Source organism: Pistacia vera, unplaced genomic scaffold (genome assembly GCF_008641045.1).
Source record: "Pistacia vera cultivar Batoury unplaced genomic scaffold, PisVer_v2 Contig630, whole genome shotgun sequence".
In the NCBI taxonomy this organism is placed as follows: domain Eukaryota; kingdom Viridiplantae; phylum Streptophyta; class Magnoliopsida; order Sapindales; family Anacardiaceae; genus Pistacia; species Pistacia vera.
The window spans coordinates 419,040-437,321 of NW_022196480.1; the positions used below are offsets into that span (position 1 = coordinate 419,040).

At 34.5% G+C, this 18,282-nt stretch overlaps 1 protein-coding gene across 1 annotated transcript; it reads left to right on the forward strand.

Annotated features, from left to right (window-relative positions):
• The first annotated feature begins 5,329 nt into the window (after window positions 1-5,329).
• LOC116111298 (probable sugar phosphate/phosphate translocator At1g06470) lies at window positions 5,330-15,834 on the forward strand. The gene is made up of 20 exons (XM_031397496.1): window positions 5,330-5,528; window positions 5,790-6,397; window positions 6,494-6,663; window positions 7,376-7,461; window positions 7,554-7,603; window positions 9,428-9,495; window positions 10,564-10,664; window positions 10,820-10,832; window positions 11,023-11,207; window positions 11,393-11,479; window positions 11,708-11,802; window positions 12,153-12,265; window positions 12,498-12,557; window positions 13,427-13,665; window positions 13,821-13,833; window positions 14,024-14,208; window positions 14,394-14,480; window positions 14,709-14,803; window positions 15,154-15,314; window positions 15,499-15,834. The coding sequence occupies exons 2-19, from the start codon at window positions 5,907-5,909 to the stop codon at window positions 15,272-15,274; spliced, it is 2,259 nt and encodes a 752-aa protein (XP_031253356.1). The 5' UTR covers window positions 5,330-5,528; window positions 5,790-5,906; the 3' UTR covers window positions 15,275-15,314; window positions 15,499-15,834.
• The last annotated feature ends 2,448 nt before the right edge of the window (window positions 15,835-18,282 follow it).

Below are 18,282 nucleotides of genomic sequence, written 5' to 3' on the forward strand. Positions count from 1 at the left end.
CTCAATTGAATATCATGTGATGATATTAGTGTGGGTGATTATAAGAGGTATGTCACAAAGGCATTAGCATGGATAAACAGATAGTGAACTGTTTATCAAATACGACCGATTACGATGAATCACATGGATATGGTCAATGATGCATCGTAGGATCATGCTAGTGTACCACTGATCCTTAGACCTGAGACATCACAGTTGGATTCAACATATGATGCATATGGTTCATATGGTGTATAAGCACGAGACTAGTCATGTCTTGTGTAATAAGCCGGTAGGACAAGTGATGGTCAAGATGGGATCCGTTAACTCAAAATAGTTCAATCTCGAGTTCCCAGATGAATGTCAATAAACATTGGAAAAGGGAAATCTCTGGCCAGAGTATAATGAATGTTAGATGAAAAGTAGTTTCATGTTGACGAGTTCTATTGTATCGATTGACAATTTGATTAAAGATTAAGTTAAATATTTCGACATACCATGAACCATTCTTACTTAGGATTAGATAACGGAGGGATTTGACTACACGGTACATACGATCAGAATCGGTTCATTGGAGTTTACACTTCATTTTAGTTTAGGGGTTATGGAACATTGCTAGACGTCAACCATAATCATTGGGAGTTTTGATTATAAAGAATTATAACGAAACATATCAAAATCAGATATTGGGCCCACAGCTAGATCACAGTGAACCAAAATGGTTACACATAAAACTAAGCTCAAGGAGAGAAAGTAATACATATCATTAATCAGATTAATGATGTTCGGATGTAAACGGTTGCATCCGAATCAATGTATTGGTGAGAAATGATTATCCATGGATAGCTAGCACTAACCAAGGGTAATAAGGATTTATTAAATATTATTATTGAATTGGATTCAATGATAGGGGCAAAAGTGCATTGGTTTTATTCTAAAGGGTTAGAATATTTAATAGAATTAAAATTTGGTCTAATTATGAATTAACCATAAAACCAAGGACTTGACATAAATGTTTATTCTCAAGTTAATTTTAAATTGTTTGAGGCCTTCCCAAAACAATTTAAAATTACACTTTGTGCCCATGGTATATAAATTAAGTTTTATACCATTTTAATTCAATTGAATCAATTGAAACAAAAAGCAATCTCTCACTCTCTCGGCTCTCTCATCTTTGGCTTGGGTGGACTTCATTTTGAGTTTCTTCATTCTCTTTTGAAGAATCTAGACTCCAAGTTTCAACATCAAGCTTTTAATAGCAAAAGGAGTTGGTAATTTTCTATCATTTTCTTACATTAATATGTTAATGTTATGATGGTTTGTTTTCTACCTTATGTCCATCATCTTGATCATCATTTTCTCTCCATTTCTATGTCCAAAATGCATGAATCCTAACATGTAGTTGTAACAAATTTGGAAGGTACTTGGTTGAGTATGTATGTGGCGGTCAATAAGTCATCACCCCAAAAGGTGATTGGCAAATTTGCTTGTGCCATCATAGAGCTCACCGTTTCAAGTAGGGTTATGTTTCTTCTTTTGGCAACACAATTCTATTGCAGAGTTCTTGGAATAGTTGATTGATGTTCTATTCCCATTTCATTACAAAAATTTTAGAACTGATCAGATAAATATTCACGATCTCAATCGGTTCGTAGAACTTTTATATTTTTATCTAATTGATTCTCAAATAAGTTTTTAAACTTCCTAAAACATTTTAAAGCTTCAGATTTATGAGAGATAAAAAAGACATAACCATATCGAGTGAAATTTTCTATAAATGTGATGAAATAAATAGCCCCATGTCTAGTCTTCACATTCATTGGACCACATATGTCAGAATGAATTAATTGCAATAGAACTTTAGCTCTTATCACTTTTCCAAATGGTTTTCTTGCTGTTTTTCTAGCTAGGCAATGTTCACGAGTAGACAAGTCTACTTTTGTTAAGTTTCCTAACAAGCATTCTCTTGCTAGTATATTCATTCGTTGTTGGCCAATATGGTCAAGTGTGCATTTCATACATTCACATTATCATTATTGGAATATGTAATGAAGGAAAAACAAGCATAACTATAATTATAATCAATATCTAGTACAATAAAACCATCGGAAATGTAACCGCAACCATAGTAATTTGTGTCCAAAAATAAATGGTCACCAATACTTGAAAAGTGTAAATTAAAACCTAATTTAATAAGTTCTAACACGGAAATCAAACTTTAACGAATATCGGATGCATATAATATGTCATGTAGGTATATGATTCGACCTCCATGCATGGTCAATTTGCATGTGCCGATCCCTTTAACTTCCACTCTTGAATTGTTACCTACATATATCCACTTTGTTTCCCGTGGTATTTGTCAAAATTCCATGAAAGCACTCTTGTCTTTCGCTATATGGTCTATGGCTGTTGAATCTACAGTTCGCAAATGATAAGATTTAGTTAGAGAACCAGAAATGGAAATATTTATAGAAATTACTTGGCAAACAAGTAATTTACCTTTTTCGGCTCGCAACAATTGCGAGCAAAATGTCTCTTGTTTCCACAGTTATAGCATTTTACCTTTGCTATGTTTTTCTGTCTGGTAGGATGTTTTCCTTTTCTGTGTTTATAAAACTTTCTTTCCTTTCCTTGAGCCTTATCATTATTGCCTCTTCTTTGGGATCCACCTTGGAATTTATGCTTAAATCCCTTCCCACCATGCGAACTGGAACCAATCATATACACATCAGTATTTGTCTTACTATCATTAAGACGATCTTCTTCCAATTCTAGATGTCATGTGGCATCTTCTAAATTTTTTATGCCCTCATTGTAGGTAAGGTGTATCTTCATGTGTTCCCAATTTTGAGGCAATGATCTTATGATAGCTGGAACCTGTTATTCATCAGTTAGGATATGATCTGCGTCTATCAACTCACTAATCATGTTTAAAGTGCCTTAAATGTACTCTCATAGTATGTTCAAGCTTTTTCTTATATGTGTCAAACTTGATTATAAGTGACCGAAGTTTGGTAATGGATGTACCTCCAAACTTTGTAGCAAGGGCAGACCACATTTCCTTTGCTAATTCATATTCCTGATACTTTTTCATGAGATCATTGTCTATGTTGCTCAACAAAGTGATGCGAGTAGTGGAATTCTTTTTCTTCCACATGTCATAAGCCGCACGGTCTCTTCTATGTTGAGCCATGGCTCCTTCTTTAGGCTCTTCCATGGTTGTGGTAAGAACTTTAAGAACCTCCTGTTCTTCTAAGACATATTGGATTTTTATACTCTATATCTCATAATTTTCGCTGTTAAATTTTTCTCATTTATTAAGTTCGGCGACAATGTTCTTAGATGTAGATGCCATTTCTAAAAAAATATACACATTGGATAATGCACATTATTCAATGCTCAGAACATACATACATTCCCTTAATTAATTATATTAATAATAATTGTATATTAGATTTGGAATCAAGAGTTAACTATGTCAACAATCATTATCCAAAATTATAATCTTTAACTATCATAGATATAATTAATTCTAAATCAACATAAATGCATATAAAAAACATATAAACATTCATATAAACCAATATAAGTTCACATGGAACAATAAAAAAAAAAAAAAAAATTCAATTTTTAATAAAAAGGAGTAAATAAAACTAATTTCATTGCATAAATAGAATTCAACATGTATTGACATTAAATCAAACGTCCAAAAAATAAATAAATTAAAAACTAAATGTAATGCCACTTCCCACGAACTGGGAAGGATCTAAGAAGCCTTATCCTAAGGCCATTATCTAACTTGTAAGTTATTCTAGGCAAATGAACTCCTAATTTCTTGTGATGTCCTTTACGAGTTAAGACTCCAATAGATGCACCAGCCATCTTTCTGACACTCCAATCTATGTACTGCTTGATGTATTTGTTAACTAAACGTCTATAACCTTTATTAGCATCTTTAGGGTTTTGATCTTCTAGCTTGTTCCAAACCAGATCAAGGAGACCAACGAGACTAGGGTAATTAAGAGTATCTCTAAAGACATTGTATTTTATCTCATCTCTAATTAATTTCCCTTGCCAGACAATTTCCTGGATCTTTTCATTCACATGAATGAAATGATTCAATAGTTGCATCAACTCATCCTCTGTTTCTTTTTACATTAAGGTGTGAGTTTGTAGAGTTCTAATTATGCTCATTATTCTTTCCTTCTGAGCGGGTGTTTTAGCAACCCTCACACGTAGACCTGGGCATTTGGGACTGGTCCAAAAAAACTGGTCCTAGGATTGGTCCTCACAAGGACCTGTCCTAGGAGGCATCTTCCTAAACCCGAACCAAGCCCATGGAGGAGGGACCGATCCCTAGATTGGTCCCAGGCTTGATTGGGCCCCCCTCCAAGGCCCGAGCCGGGGACTAGTCCTAGGCCGGATCCCAAACCCCTTTGCTTTTTTTCAAAAAATTCCCTTGGTAAATATCCAAAACCCCTATAAATTTTGAAATTGACAAAAATATTGAAGGTCAAATTGATATTTTACAAAATAAAAAAATGGCCCCTTGGGTGGAAATAAATTTTCCAGGCCCCTAAAAATTACATGAACCCCCTACATAATTTTATTTGGCCCCTTAAATATAAAAAAAGTTGGGGGTGGAAATAATTTTCTAAGCCCATGGGACCGGTCCTATGGGCCTAGGACTAGTCTGGGCCCTCTGAAATTTCTCATGGGCCTGGGACCATGAGTGACTGGTCCCAAATGGGACTCGGGCCCAGACCCGAACTCGAACCCGAACCTGGTTGGGATTGGTCCCTACCCTAGCATACTCACACGTCTATAACTTAACATTTTTTTTTATAACAAATACAAAAAAAAAAAAAAAAAAAAAAAAAAAAAAAAAAAAAAAAAAAAAAAAAAACTATTCATTTATCAAATAAAGGTTAACATATTTGACAAATAATATATTTACACGTATTTATGACTCAAAAACTAAAAATATACCCAAATATCAACCAAGTATGCATTTCTTCGTTTAAAAAAGGAAAATAGCTATTAGAACCGCATGCTCAGGAAATAGTATCCAACGCGTCGATATGCGCCGACTGCATCCCACACGCGTTGGACCCTAAACTTATCCTAACTTCGGTCGATTTGACCCATTTGTCCTTTGATCGGATCAACTTGACCCAATTTGACTGACCGGGTCGAATACTCGCATCAGCTCGATCCGTTTGACTCTATTATGGATTGGGCTTGGGCTAATATATCATGAATTATTCAAGACTGATATATATATTGCTGGAGATTTAAAAAAAAAAAAATGAAACTTCATTCAACGTATAGGTATTTATCCCATGGTTTTAAAATCTTAAACAGAAAACAGAAAAATGGAAATTCATTCAACATATATCAGCTTTGCCTTGAAACCTAAGTATTTGGACAAGAAATGACATTAACCCCCGAACCGAAACCAAACATCCTTTGACTCTACTTTAACCAAACCCCATTAAATTACCCAGATCAGATCTCTCTTCTCTCATTCAACAATCCAATCTCAGGTCAATCCAATCTCTTCCTCTCTATTTTCAATTTTTTACATTCCGTTTTTAATTTCATGATATGATCTCGACTCTGTTAATGTTAACTTTCATTACTTGTTTTTCTTTTAGCTTGTAATTGGTTCATTCAATTTTTATTAACGCCATCAAGAATCAATCCAGCTTTTTCGGAGGTTGTCTGGTTCTTTAGTGGGTTTATTGCTTGAGTTTTTAATTTTTAAGTTGTCACTGAGTCATGAATTTTTTTTTTAATTGTAACAGGTAGCAATTTTGATTGAAGCATAATATCTTAACAATTCAAACTCGAAAATAATTGAAATTGAGTTTTAATTAACAATTCGAGTTTTGGGATATGGCTTTTAGATGAGGAATTAGGAGATGGTAGAGGGTATTTTAGATCCAGAAAAGGTTGAGAATATTACAGAAGTTTATTACATTGATAGCGCAAACCAAGCTTCTTTACTTCCTAGGGAGCCTTCGTTCTCGGGCTGGTGTGAAGAACATGACCTACCACATATGCATCGTCAGCTTCAAAATTCTGAAGCAAGTGTAGAAGACTCTGATTTTGAATTGCCTTCGCTTCAAGAGGGTGAGTTAGAAAAAAGGATGAAGCTGAATGGAGGGAATACTATGGTTGATGATTCCGTACTTGATAAAAGGAGTGGAGATGAAAAGTATGTGCCGTTTGATATTGAAAATGGTTCTGTAAGGGAGATAAGCTTATCAAATATTGGTGTTGATGGCCCCAGATCGAGTGGTGATAATGGAACATTGCCACCACATTCTAGGAGCTATGTTTCTGCCGCTGATGTGTTGAAGACATTGTTTTTCATACTTATGTGGTACACTTTCAGCACATTTTTGACCTTGTAAGTTCATGCTTTACTCAATCATGGGACTTATAGTGCATATGTTTTATTGTTGTGAGCTTATTCTTTTTTCTTTTCTTTGGTTGATCTCTGTAGGTATAACAAAACTCTGTTGGGAGATGATATGGGAAAGTTCCCTGCTCCTTTATTGATGAATACTGTCCATTTTACAATGCAAGCTGTTTTATCAAAAGCAATCACTTGGTTCTGGTCTCATAGGTTTCAACCTTCTGTTGCTATGTCATGGAGGGATTACCTTTTCAGAGGTAACCTCAACAAATTTCTATCCTTCTTTTCCTTGTTGTCATTGTTGTTTTTACTTTTTTTAGATCACGCCAATGCAACTAGCAAGTTTTTCTTATGGCTTTGGTATATTGTTGCCAACTAATCTGTTGCTTATTATTTATTTGTAATACTAAGCAGAGAGAGGAATGGTTGGGAGGTTGATGCTTCCTTGACATTAATTTTTCATTTTTTTTTTTATGTGGGTAATGCTATGTTGTTTTTGTCTATCAGATTATTTCTTTTAACAACACTATTTTGAAAATGTCGACCTTGCCTAGTACTGATTGTAGAGGGGAAGTAAACATTCACTGTACAAATGTGAATTCAAATTAAGATTTTATGAGGTGATAATAGAAAGAATGAATCATCAATGCTTTTGAATAATAAGTGCTGAGACAAAAGTGTTCCAAATCACATTTGTGTCACCAGTTGCATACATGGTGATATTAACATTCAAAATATTTGATTGATTTTTTTTTTATTTTTTATTTTCTTAATCTATTAAAGTATTTGGTATCCATCTTTGATCTAAATGCTTATCATTTAAACTTGTTGTGTATCATCTCCCTTTAACCAACCTCTAGTGTTTGTGAATGCTATTCTTCTTTCCTTCCATGCTTCTACTGGTGAATTCTTTATTACTTATTAACTTTTCTATCAGCTAATGCTACAGATGGACTTTGCCTTTAACAGTTGTACCAACGGCTCTAGCAACAGCACTGGATGTTAACTTGAGCAATGCATCCCTTGTTTTCATCTCTGTTACTTTTGCCACAATGGTCGGTTGTATTTCTCTGTCAAATTAGTTTTGAACTTCCTTTTCATGCCATGCTGAATGTTTACTGACTTCAATCTTTGTTTTGTTTTATAGTGTAAATCTGCTGCTCCTATATTCCTCATTTTATTTGCTTTCGCATTCAGGTAAATGTCTAATCATCCAAGTTTTTGCCAATCTCACCAATTTTACTGTTAACAATATAAATATCTCACGTGAATGTAGTGTTGTCTTTTATGAGTATTTTATTAATACATACATACGAAAACTTATTATGTTAAACTTATGAGTGTGTTTTTATGTATGCCTGGATTATGTATATATGTGCCTATAATCTTTGCATGTGCCCTTGCTGTGTATGCCTGTATGTGTGTGACACATGTATTATATATGCTATCAATATCATTGTGCTCATGTGTCAGAAAGTTATGATACTCCCTTATTCATCTCATGTTCTATCGTGCTGACATGGAGACTGTAAAGTGAAGGGTTAGGGAGGCACTATTAGCGGAAAAGGAAGTATGGAATAAAAATGAGTTTGAAGATATTAGAGAAAGCATTAGTTTAGTCTGCATGGACTTAATTAATTGAAGTTGGGTTTGTGGGTTAATATGAGTTCTTTTGACTCTTATGGAGAACATTTTTGCTTTTGAGGATAGAAGAGAGGAAGATATTAATCATTTTGGGACAGAGTTATTCTTTTCACTTCTCTATGGAGGTTGGTCCCTAAAGAATTCCAGGATACATATTTTTCTTTATTCATCTTAATTGAGGGAAGTGTTTTTTATATCGGTTTTGAATAGCTTTTCATACCCCAATCATGAGTCTTTGTGCTAATGAGTAGACATTTGATCCACATTATACCCTTCTTTTTATTAATATAATTTTAAAGTCTTGTATATTAGAAAATAAATAAATTGGGGGAGGGGGGAGGAAGTTATGAATTAATTATTTACTGGCATCCCAAAGTCTTTATTGGAGCTACCTTAGAAATTAGAATTAAATGATTGCGCTTTTCAAAAATAATGTTCCGTTGCGGATCATTAACATTTTTTGCTCAAATATCCTCATTTGTTGGCACTTAAACTTTATAAATGATATCCCCTTGTTTTACTATATTACTAGCGATCAAAAGAAAAATATCTCCTTCATTTCCCCTGCTTTCTGATGAGACTGTCAGATTTGTGGTGTACAATAGGAAGTCCAAGAGAGGCAAGTAGGGGATTATAGCATTGTAACAAGCAGATCCGGCTGAGTGAGGTGTTAAAAATTAGTTATTGAGTGGACAGATGGCAGCAATAGGTGGATTAGGAGAAGGATTTTGTTAGATAGAAACGAGAATAAAAAGGGAGGTAAAAGGAGAGGAGGATATCTGGAAAATTGGAAGGGAAAACAGGGGAGGATGCTGACCCTCGGAAGTTCAGCCTGTTTCTTAATCTTTTTCTGTCTGTTTTGTTATTTTTCTTTCATGTTTGGATTGAGGTTGTCTAATTCCTTCTTGGTATAGCTTTTATCCTCTTCTTTTGTTAATATATATATATATAGATAGGTTCTTCAGTTCTGGTGTTTCCCGTTGTTAGCCTTATATTCTGATTTTTATTGCTTAAAGTGTTTGATCTCTGCTTTATCTGAATTGATTGAGGAGTGGGTTCCAACTCTCCCTCAGAACTGGTGTTTTGCACATTAACCATCATATAGATGTTACAGGGATGTGTTTGGAGCATGATGGTTATTGTTAAACCTTTGCCTTGTTTCATTCCTCTTGGTTGCCTACTCTAATAGAGATTTGTGTTCTGGGAATGCCTAATCTGGTTATGAAGTACAAAATGTGTGAGAATAAGGCTGCTTTGTTTTATAAATTTGACTGCAAAGGTGTACAAAATTATATGCTTTTTCCCCGAACTTTTGATATTTAATGCAAAATATTATGACACAGAATTCTCTGCCATCTTTCATTTTACCTTTTGTAGGCTGGAGTCTCCGAGCTTTAAACTTTTAGGTATCACAGTGGTTATCTCTGTTGGAATCTTATTAACAGGTATGCAGTGTAATCATTTTCTTTCTTTCACGTTGTGTAATATCAGGATTTGAATAACATTTATTTTCTTCCTTATTTTGTTTAAATCTCTCAGTTGCAACAAAATATCTGAAACTGGGTAAAGTGAAAACGAATAGCCTTTGAGGCATAGAATGTTTGTAATGAATGACTACAAATAACATTTATATAGTTATATATGCTTATTTCATGAGATGCAGAGTTGGGAGATTACACTAGTAGGGAAACTAGGAATTCCACTTACCAAAAAAAAAAAAAAACTAGGACTTTCTGTTACTTTTCTGCGAATTGCTTGAGTGATAAAAGTATCCAGATCCCTCCAACTTTAGAAATCTATGTGTCTATTTATGTGGGATTTACAATTGATAAAGTGGGCTTGGGTAGAACTCACTCCCAAAAGCTAGCTCAAAGGAGGAGGGAGCCCAATCACTTATATACACCATAACAACTCACTATTGGGACGATGTGGGACAAATTCAACTTCTAACAACAATTAAATGACATGACACCATTTTTTATATGAAACTATGAATTTTATATTAATGAAAAAAGGGTGAGGAGATGCAGCAATCAGATGTCTACCAAGTATCAAAAATACCATGGGAGGCAAAATGTTTCTATAAACTACAGTAATTGTTCCTTCCCAGAACAAAAATGTCCGCAATTTATACAAAATCAACTGAAAACTCCTTAATTGAGACGAATGAAGAAAAAAATTCCTAAAATTTCTAAGCAACCAAAGGCCAAAAGGAAGCGGAAAGGCAATAATCTTTCACAAATGACTTGGCTTTTAGGTTTGATGAGTTTGATCATCTGTGATTGTATTACTTTACAATTATGTATTGATGGAAGTTCCTAGCTTTTCCTGTGACCTCCACCATCATTACTATTATTGGCCGTGAACACACCCCACCCCTCCTCTCTTTTTTTTCGAGGTGTGGGCATTGGGAGGGTCCTTGCTAAAATTTATTGCAGTTCTCAAGCATTATAATGCCCCCAATAAAAAACTGAGTGTTCTGATATGCTCTTTTTTATCACTTCAAACACTAGTTGCAAAGGAGACTGACTTTGAGTTTTGGGGTTTTATTTTTGTTATGCTTGCTGCTGTGATGTCTGGGTTTCGCTGGTGCATGACTCAAATTCTTCTACAGGTATTGTTTAGTTGTTTCCTCAATTTTCATTATCTAATGAGTTTATATAATCTGAGGCATAACTCCAATACTTTTGATTCCATAGTTATACAATCTGACTTCAATTTACTGTTTTTCTGTTGGCGGTGCATGGTGAAATGGAAATGTACATACAGAAAGAAGCTTATGGTAGGTGCTATTTCTCACTATTCCATTTGATTTGAAGTTTTAGCTGATATTTCTTGTGATTAGATTTGCATGTAGTGCTTTAATTGACTGCACATGTACACAATAATATTTATCATGTTTCTTTCGTAAATATTTTGTCACAATTGTATGCTTAACTGAAGAATTTGTTTCTAAATTGTTCTACTTTCAGGTCTTAAAAATCCACTTACCTTGATGAGCTACTTGACTCCTGTGATGGCAGTGGTGACTGCTCTTCTTTCCCTTTTTTTGGATCCATGGCATGAATTCAGAGAGAACAATTACTTCAATAACTCGTGGCATGTCACTAGAAGTTGCTTGCTGATGCTTTTTGGTGGAACTTTAGCCTTTTTCATGGTATGAATTGCAGTTAAACCTTCTATTTTTCTTGCATGAAAGGGGTGTGGGAAAGTTTTACATAGTAGTTGGCAAATATTGGATGCTTTTCATGTTCTGTCTGATAAGCTTTTATGCTAAACACATTTCTTTTTATCTGACTCTCATGGGTGCCCAAGGAGTTAAGCTATTAACTCTTGTTTCAGGTATTGACAGAATATGTACTTGTCTCAGTAACAAGTGCTGTCACGGTAACAATAGCAGGTGTTGTTAAGGAATCTGTAACAATATTGGTAAAGCTCTTCTCTAAACCTCTATTCTTACAAATTATTTGTGCAGAATGTTGGCCTTTGTCTATGCTGTATCGTTTGTCTGGTTATCAGTCAATCTGAAAATGTTTGCATAGATGCATTGTAAAGATTTTCCTCTTTAGTTTCATGTTATCTTTGTGTTAATGGTTGCAAAGTATCAAGTTTTCATTAAAAAAATACTTCTGCTGACTTCAATTTGGAAACGTGTAGGTTGCAGTTTTCTACTTCCATGACAAGTTTACTTGGTTAAAGGGCATTGGTCTCTTTACAATCATGGTTGGTGTCAGTTTGTTCAACTGGTTCAAGTAAGTCCGTAATATAGTTTTGAACTAGAATTATATGCTTCTATGCTTTTTCTTATGGCAACGTGAATTGATATTTTATCAGCTCTCTATTTAGTTCTTTTTCATTTTTGGTATCGATATTTTTCTTGATAAGCCTAAATTGGTAGAATTTTAAAGTTCACTTCATGGTTTTTGAGCTTATAGATAATAAAATGTGTGAATTATATATTTAGTTGTGGAAGGTACAAAATGGAAAATTTTGATTTTTTACCTACATAAGCTTGGCAACTTATTGCTATATTTTGCTTTCCAGTCAAGTTTTCCTAATATTTTTCTAATTATTTATTTTTGTTGATGCTATCCTCTTTCAGATACCAGAAGCTAAAGAAGGGTCATGCAAGTGAAGATGACATTTTGAGTTCACCCACAGCAAACGTTTCTGCAAAATATGTTATCCTAGAGGAGGTTGACGATCTAGATGAGGGCACTTGACTGTTCAGTTATTGCATCACATGAATTTTATAAATTTTATGTAAGTATTTTGTTGAACGTCCTCAACTCAAAATGTTTATAATATCTATGCAGTTTGAGGGCATTTCTTCTTTCAACTTTGTATTTCCTGTATGATTTATGTTAATAGTAGTATTTAATTTGGTTTTTATCACTCAATGTTTCCAAAAGTGTGTTATTAACTACTGGTATATTGTTGATTTCAGGTTGGTGTTATGAAGAAAAACTTGTTGCAGGTGTCAATGCTAAATTGGTCTATATATGCAGTATTTAGGGTGGCAAAGCTTTGCCTTCATTTTTATTGCTCCTCAAGCAGGCCAGTGGCGGAAACAAGAAAAGTGCGCATACAATATTTGGGGTTGAGGCCAATCCGCATTCGCGAGAGAAACCCAATTCTAACAGGAGGTTCCCTCCAAACTTTTCGTAGTGAAAATTTTGTCTCCTGTGTAAGATACATGCTTCAAAATGGTCAGTTTGAAATCATTTTATTGTCACTTACTAGTTTTTGAGTTGTTTAGACATTGAGGATGTAAGTGGCAACCACAAACTGTAATAGATTTTGGGTGTTCCGTTTCTGTTTTTTCAGTGTCATATATCACCTTTTGCTTTTCTAAAATTTCTATTGATCATTGCCTGTACAACTCCATCGTATATTTAATGTCATTGGACCTTTAGAAATTGGGACGATGTGGGACAAATTCAACTTCTAACAACAATTAAATGACATGACACCATTTTTTATATGAAACTATGAATTTTATATTAATGAAAAAAGGGTGAGGAGATGCAGCAATCAGATGTCTACCAAGTATCAAAAATACCATGGGAGGCAAAATGTTTCTATAAACTACAGTAATTGTTCCTTCCCAGAACAAAAATGTCCGCAATTTATACAAAATCAACTGAAAACTCCTTAATTGAGACGAATGAAGAAAAAAATTCCTAAAATTTCTAAGCAACCAAAGGCCAAAAGGAAGCGGAAAGGCAATAATCTTTCACAAATGACTTGGCTTTTAGGTTTGATGAGTTTGATCATCTGTGATTGTATTACTTTACAATTATGTATTGATGGAAGTTCCTAGCTTTTCCTGTGACCTCCACCATCATTACTATTATTGGCCGTGAACACACCCCACCCCTCCTCTCTTTTTTTTCGAGGTGTGGGCATTGGGAGGGTCCTTGCTAAAATTTATTGCAGTTCTCAAGCATTATAATGCCCCCAATAAAAAACTGAGTGTTCTGATATGCTCTTTTTTATCACTTCAAACACTAGTTGCAAAGGAGACGGACTTTGAGTTTTGGGGTTTTATTTTTGTTATGCTTGCTGCTGTGATGTCTGGGTTTCGCTGGTGCATGACTCAAATTCTTCTACAGGTATTGTTTAGTTGTTTCCTCAATTTTCATTATCTAATGAGTTTATATAATCTGAGGCATAACTCCAATACTTTTGATTCCATAGTTATACAATCTGACTTCAATTTACTGTTTTTCTGTTGGCGGTGCATGGTGAAATGGAAATGTACATACAGAAAGAAGCTTATGGTAGGTGCTATTTCTCACTATTCCATTTGATTTGAAGTTTTAGCTGATATTTCTTGTGATTAGATTTGCATGTAGTGCTTTAATTGACTGCACATGTACACAATAATATTTATCATGTTTCTTTCGTAAATATTTTGTCACAATTGTATGCTTAACTGAAGAATTTGTTTCTAAATTGTTCTACTTTCAGGTCTTAAAAATCCACTTACCTTGATGAGCTACTTGACTCCTGTGATGGCAGTGGTGACTGCTCTTCTTTCCCTTTTTTTGGATCCATGGCATGAATTCAGAGAGAACAATTACTTCAATAACTCGTGGCATGTCACTAGAAGTTGCTTGCTGATGCTTTTTGGTGGAACTTTAGCCTTTTTCATGGTATGAATTTCAGTTAAACCTTCTATTTTTCTTGCATGAAAGGGGTGTGGGAAAGTTTTACATAGTAGTTGGCAAATATTGGATGCTTTTCATGTTCTGTCTGATAAGCTTTTATGCTAAACACATTTCTTTTTATCTGACTCTCATGGGTGCCCAAGGAGTTAAGCTATTAACTCTTGTTTCAGGTATTGACAGAATATGTACTTGTCTCAGTAACAAGTGCTGTCACGGTAACAATAGCAGGTGTTGTTAAGGAATCTGTAACAATATTGGTAAAGCTCTTCTCTAAACCTCTATTCTTACAAATTATTTGTGCAGAATGTTGGCCTTTGTCTATGCTGTATCGTTTGTCTGGTTATCAGTCAATCTGAAAATGTTTGCATAGATGCATTGTAAAGATTTTCCTCTTTAGTTTCATGTTATCTTTGTGTTAATGGTTGCAAAGTATCAAGTTTTCATTAAAAAAATACTTCTGCTGACTTCAATTTGGAAACGTGTAGGTTGCAGTTTTCTACTTCCATGACAAGTTTACTTGGTTAAAGGGCATTGGTCTCTTTACAATCATGGTTGGTGTCAGTTTGTTCAACTGGTTCAAGTAAGTCCGTAATATAGTTTTGAACTAGAATTATATGCTTCTATGCTTTTTCTTATGGCAACGTGAATTGATATTTTATCAGCTCTCTATTTAGTTCTTTTTCATTTTTGGTATCGATATTTTTCTTGATAAGCCTAAATTGGTAGAATTTTAAAGTTCACTTCATGGTTTTTGAGCTTATAGATAATAAAATGTGTGAATTATATATTTAGTTGTGGAAGGTACAAAATGGAAAATTTTGATTTTTTACCTACATAAGCTTGGCAACTTATTGCTATATTTTGCTTTCCAGTCAAGTTTTCCTAATATTTTTCTAATTATTTATTTTTGTTGATGCTATCCTCTTTCAGATACCAGAAGCTAAAGAAGGGTCATGCAAGTGAAGATGACATTTTGAGTTCACCCACAGCAAACGTTTCTGCAAAATATGTTATCCTAGAGGAGGTTGACGATCTAGATGAGGGCACTTGACTGTTCAGTTATTGCATCACATGAATTTTATAAATTTTATGTAAGTATTTTGTTGAACGTCCTCAACTCAAAATGTTTATAATATCTATGCAGTTTGAGGGCATTTCTTCTTTCAACTTTGTATTTCCTGTATGATTTATGTTAATAGTAGTATTTAATTTGGTTTTTATCACTCAATGTTTCCAAAAGTGTGTTATTAACTACTGGTATATTGTTGATTTCAGGTTGGTGTTATGAAGAAAAACTTGTTGCAGGTGTCAATGCTAAATTGGTCTATATATGCAGTATTTAGGGTGGCAAAGCTTTGCCTTCATTTTTATTGCTCCTCAAGCAGGCCAGTGGCGGAAACAAGAAAAGTGCGCATACAATATTTGGGGTTGAGGCCAATCCGCATTCGCGAGAGAAACCCAATTCTAACAGGAGGTTCCCTCCAAACTTTTCGTAGTGAAAATTTTGTCTCCTGTGTAAGATACATGCTTCAAAATGGTCAGTTTGAAATCATTTTATTGTCACTTACTAGTTTTTGAGTTGTTTAGACATTGAGGATGTAAGTGGCAACCACAAACTGTAATAGATTTTGGGTGTTCCGTTTCTGTTTTTTCAGTGTCATATATCACCTTTTGCTTTTCTAAAATTTCTATTGATCATTGCCTGTACAACTCCATCGTATATTTAATGTCATTGGACCTTTAGAAATAGGGAAGTCGTAAGCGTCTAAGTGATTTCAGAAGGAATTAAGATTTGGAATACGGATAGGAAAAGGAAACAAACGCGTATTTTAGTTATTTAAAGTAGTATTTTAAAAATATTATTGTTAAGTAAAGTTAGGTGGTTATTATAAGGTAGTTGGGTAATTATTGCGAAGTAGAATTTAAAAATTAAAGGTAGTTGAATAATTTGGAGTAGTATTTTGAGAATAGGGAAACAAATATGCATTTTGATTTGGAATATGAATAAGATATTTAAACAAACGTACCAGGCTCCGTTTGTTTTCCTATTCTACTCAAAATACATATTTGATTCTCAATTATCAAAATTTAATCCAATTCTATTAAACTATTTTTAAACCCTCTAAGTTTGTTAATTTAGTTAAACACTCATTACAATAAAACTTTAAAAACTAACAAAAACACCCTCATCCACCTATTAAAAGCTGATAGTTAGTCACTGTTTTAAAAGCCGGACCGGAGGGCAACTCGCTCTACTGCCTAGGTCACGGTTCAACCGGTCCAACCGGTTGGACCGTCGGTTGGATCGATGACGTCATCATACATCATGATGATGTCAACATATATTTAAAAAAACCTGTTTTTTTTTTTTTTTAGATTTCTATTTTTTAATAAGACAATAACAATTTAATTACTGTCCAACATAATTCAAAGTTCAAATTCAACAACAATCTCAATATAATTTAAGTATTTAACAACAATCCAAAGTCCAAATCCAAACATGATGTTATATATGACAAAATATATAATAAGTACGAATATAATTCCCAGATCAGAAGCCACTTAACATAAAGGTAATCAAATTATAATTTGATGATGAAATTTCTGAATCAAGGTTAGAGAATATAACCAAAATACGGCAGGGACAACATTCCAAAATCAAATATACTCGTAAGGTGAGATTTACAATAGAAAGAATAATGATTTCATTCAATAAAATGTATGAACAATTAAAATACAACACTTCAGCATACACACGGGATTGGGAAAATCATGTTGACAAAAATTGTTGGTTTACAGTTTACACACTAAATTTTATTTGCACCTTTGCCGTGAAAAACTAGGGGATCCTGTTGGTTTGCACCTCTGTAATTTCTACTGGAGAATCCATTGCTCCGTAGGGTCTGCTTGAAGCATCCATTGAACCTCGGAAGGACGCGTATGAGGCTTTAGCTGATTCTGGCAAAGAGTCCATCAGAATTGATACCACGAAGCATGCAGCCAAGAACTAGAATACACAAACCTTAGCTACTTAATCTGGAAACCATAAATCATCAAAACAAACGATATGAACATGATCAAGGCTCGAATGAACACAAAAACCAGATCTTGATCACAAAAATCACAGCTTTCTGACCAGACCAAGCATTGATCCAAAGCAACAACGTAAACCCAGATACATAAAGCAAGATCACAAGGTAAAAGAGTGAGAACCCATCAAGAAAACTAAAAAAAAGGGTACTCGATTTCAAGGATCAAAACTGCAAGAGCCTTGCCTTTTCAATTTATTTGCTTTTCCATTGAAAAAGAGAGCTCTTTGATAGCTGAATTGTATATAGGTTTCAATAGAATAAAATATCATTCAGTCAATACAGAATTGACAAAATTGCTCATCCACAAATTATATAGCTGATTCACACCACTTTTTCTACTAATTTGAACATAATATTTCCTAAGATATAATAGGACACGTGAATTCAAAAAATACATGCACATACACATTGCTCTAGATAAAGTTTGCAATGAAATCATTATTGAAGCTGGATCAAGGAATGACGTGTTTATTACCTGGATCAAGGAATGGAGCTGTTGCCGTCGATTTCCAGCGAGGAACGGAGCCGTCGTCGTCGATTTTCGGCGAGGGAGGAAGACGTCATCGATTTCCGGCGAGGGAGTTCAGTTGCGACTTGCGATTTGGTGAATGCCGAATGGTTGCGATTTCAGACTTGAGGAGTGGAGATGATTGCGATTTGAGTGGGATTTCAGAGAGAAATTTTCAAAGAGAAGTTGAGAAATCTAAGAAATTTTAGTAGAGAAACTGAGAAAGAGAAGAAGCTGAGAAACAGAGAAAGGAAATCAATGGAATGGGCTGCGATAGTGCGATTGCGTAGTGTTAGGGCTTTTTGAAATCAGACCGGTTTATCCGCCGGTCCGGTTGGACCGGCGGTTCATTGACTTTATCTGGGTTTTGACTGGGTTAAAGCGGTTTAATGCATAATGACGGTTTTAATGTTGACTCGAATCGGACACGTGACCGGTTCCCGATCCGGTCCAGTTTTT

Excerpts from the sequence above, each read along its gene's own strand:
- LOC116111298 (XM_031397496.1), top strand. The coding sequence starts at position 5,907 with ATGGTAGAGGGTATTTTAGATCCAGAAAAGGTTGAGAATATTACAGAA. Across the intron at positions 6,664-7,375 it reads GAGGGATTACCTTTTCAGAG|TTGTACCAACGGCTCTAGCA; the intron begins GTAACCTCAACA and ends TGCCTTTAACAG. Across the intron at positions 14,804-15,153 it reads AGTTTGTTCAACTGGTTCAA|ATACCAGAAGCTAAAGAAGG; the intron begins GTAAGTCCGTAA and ends ATCCTCTTTCAG.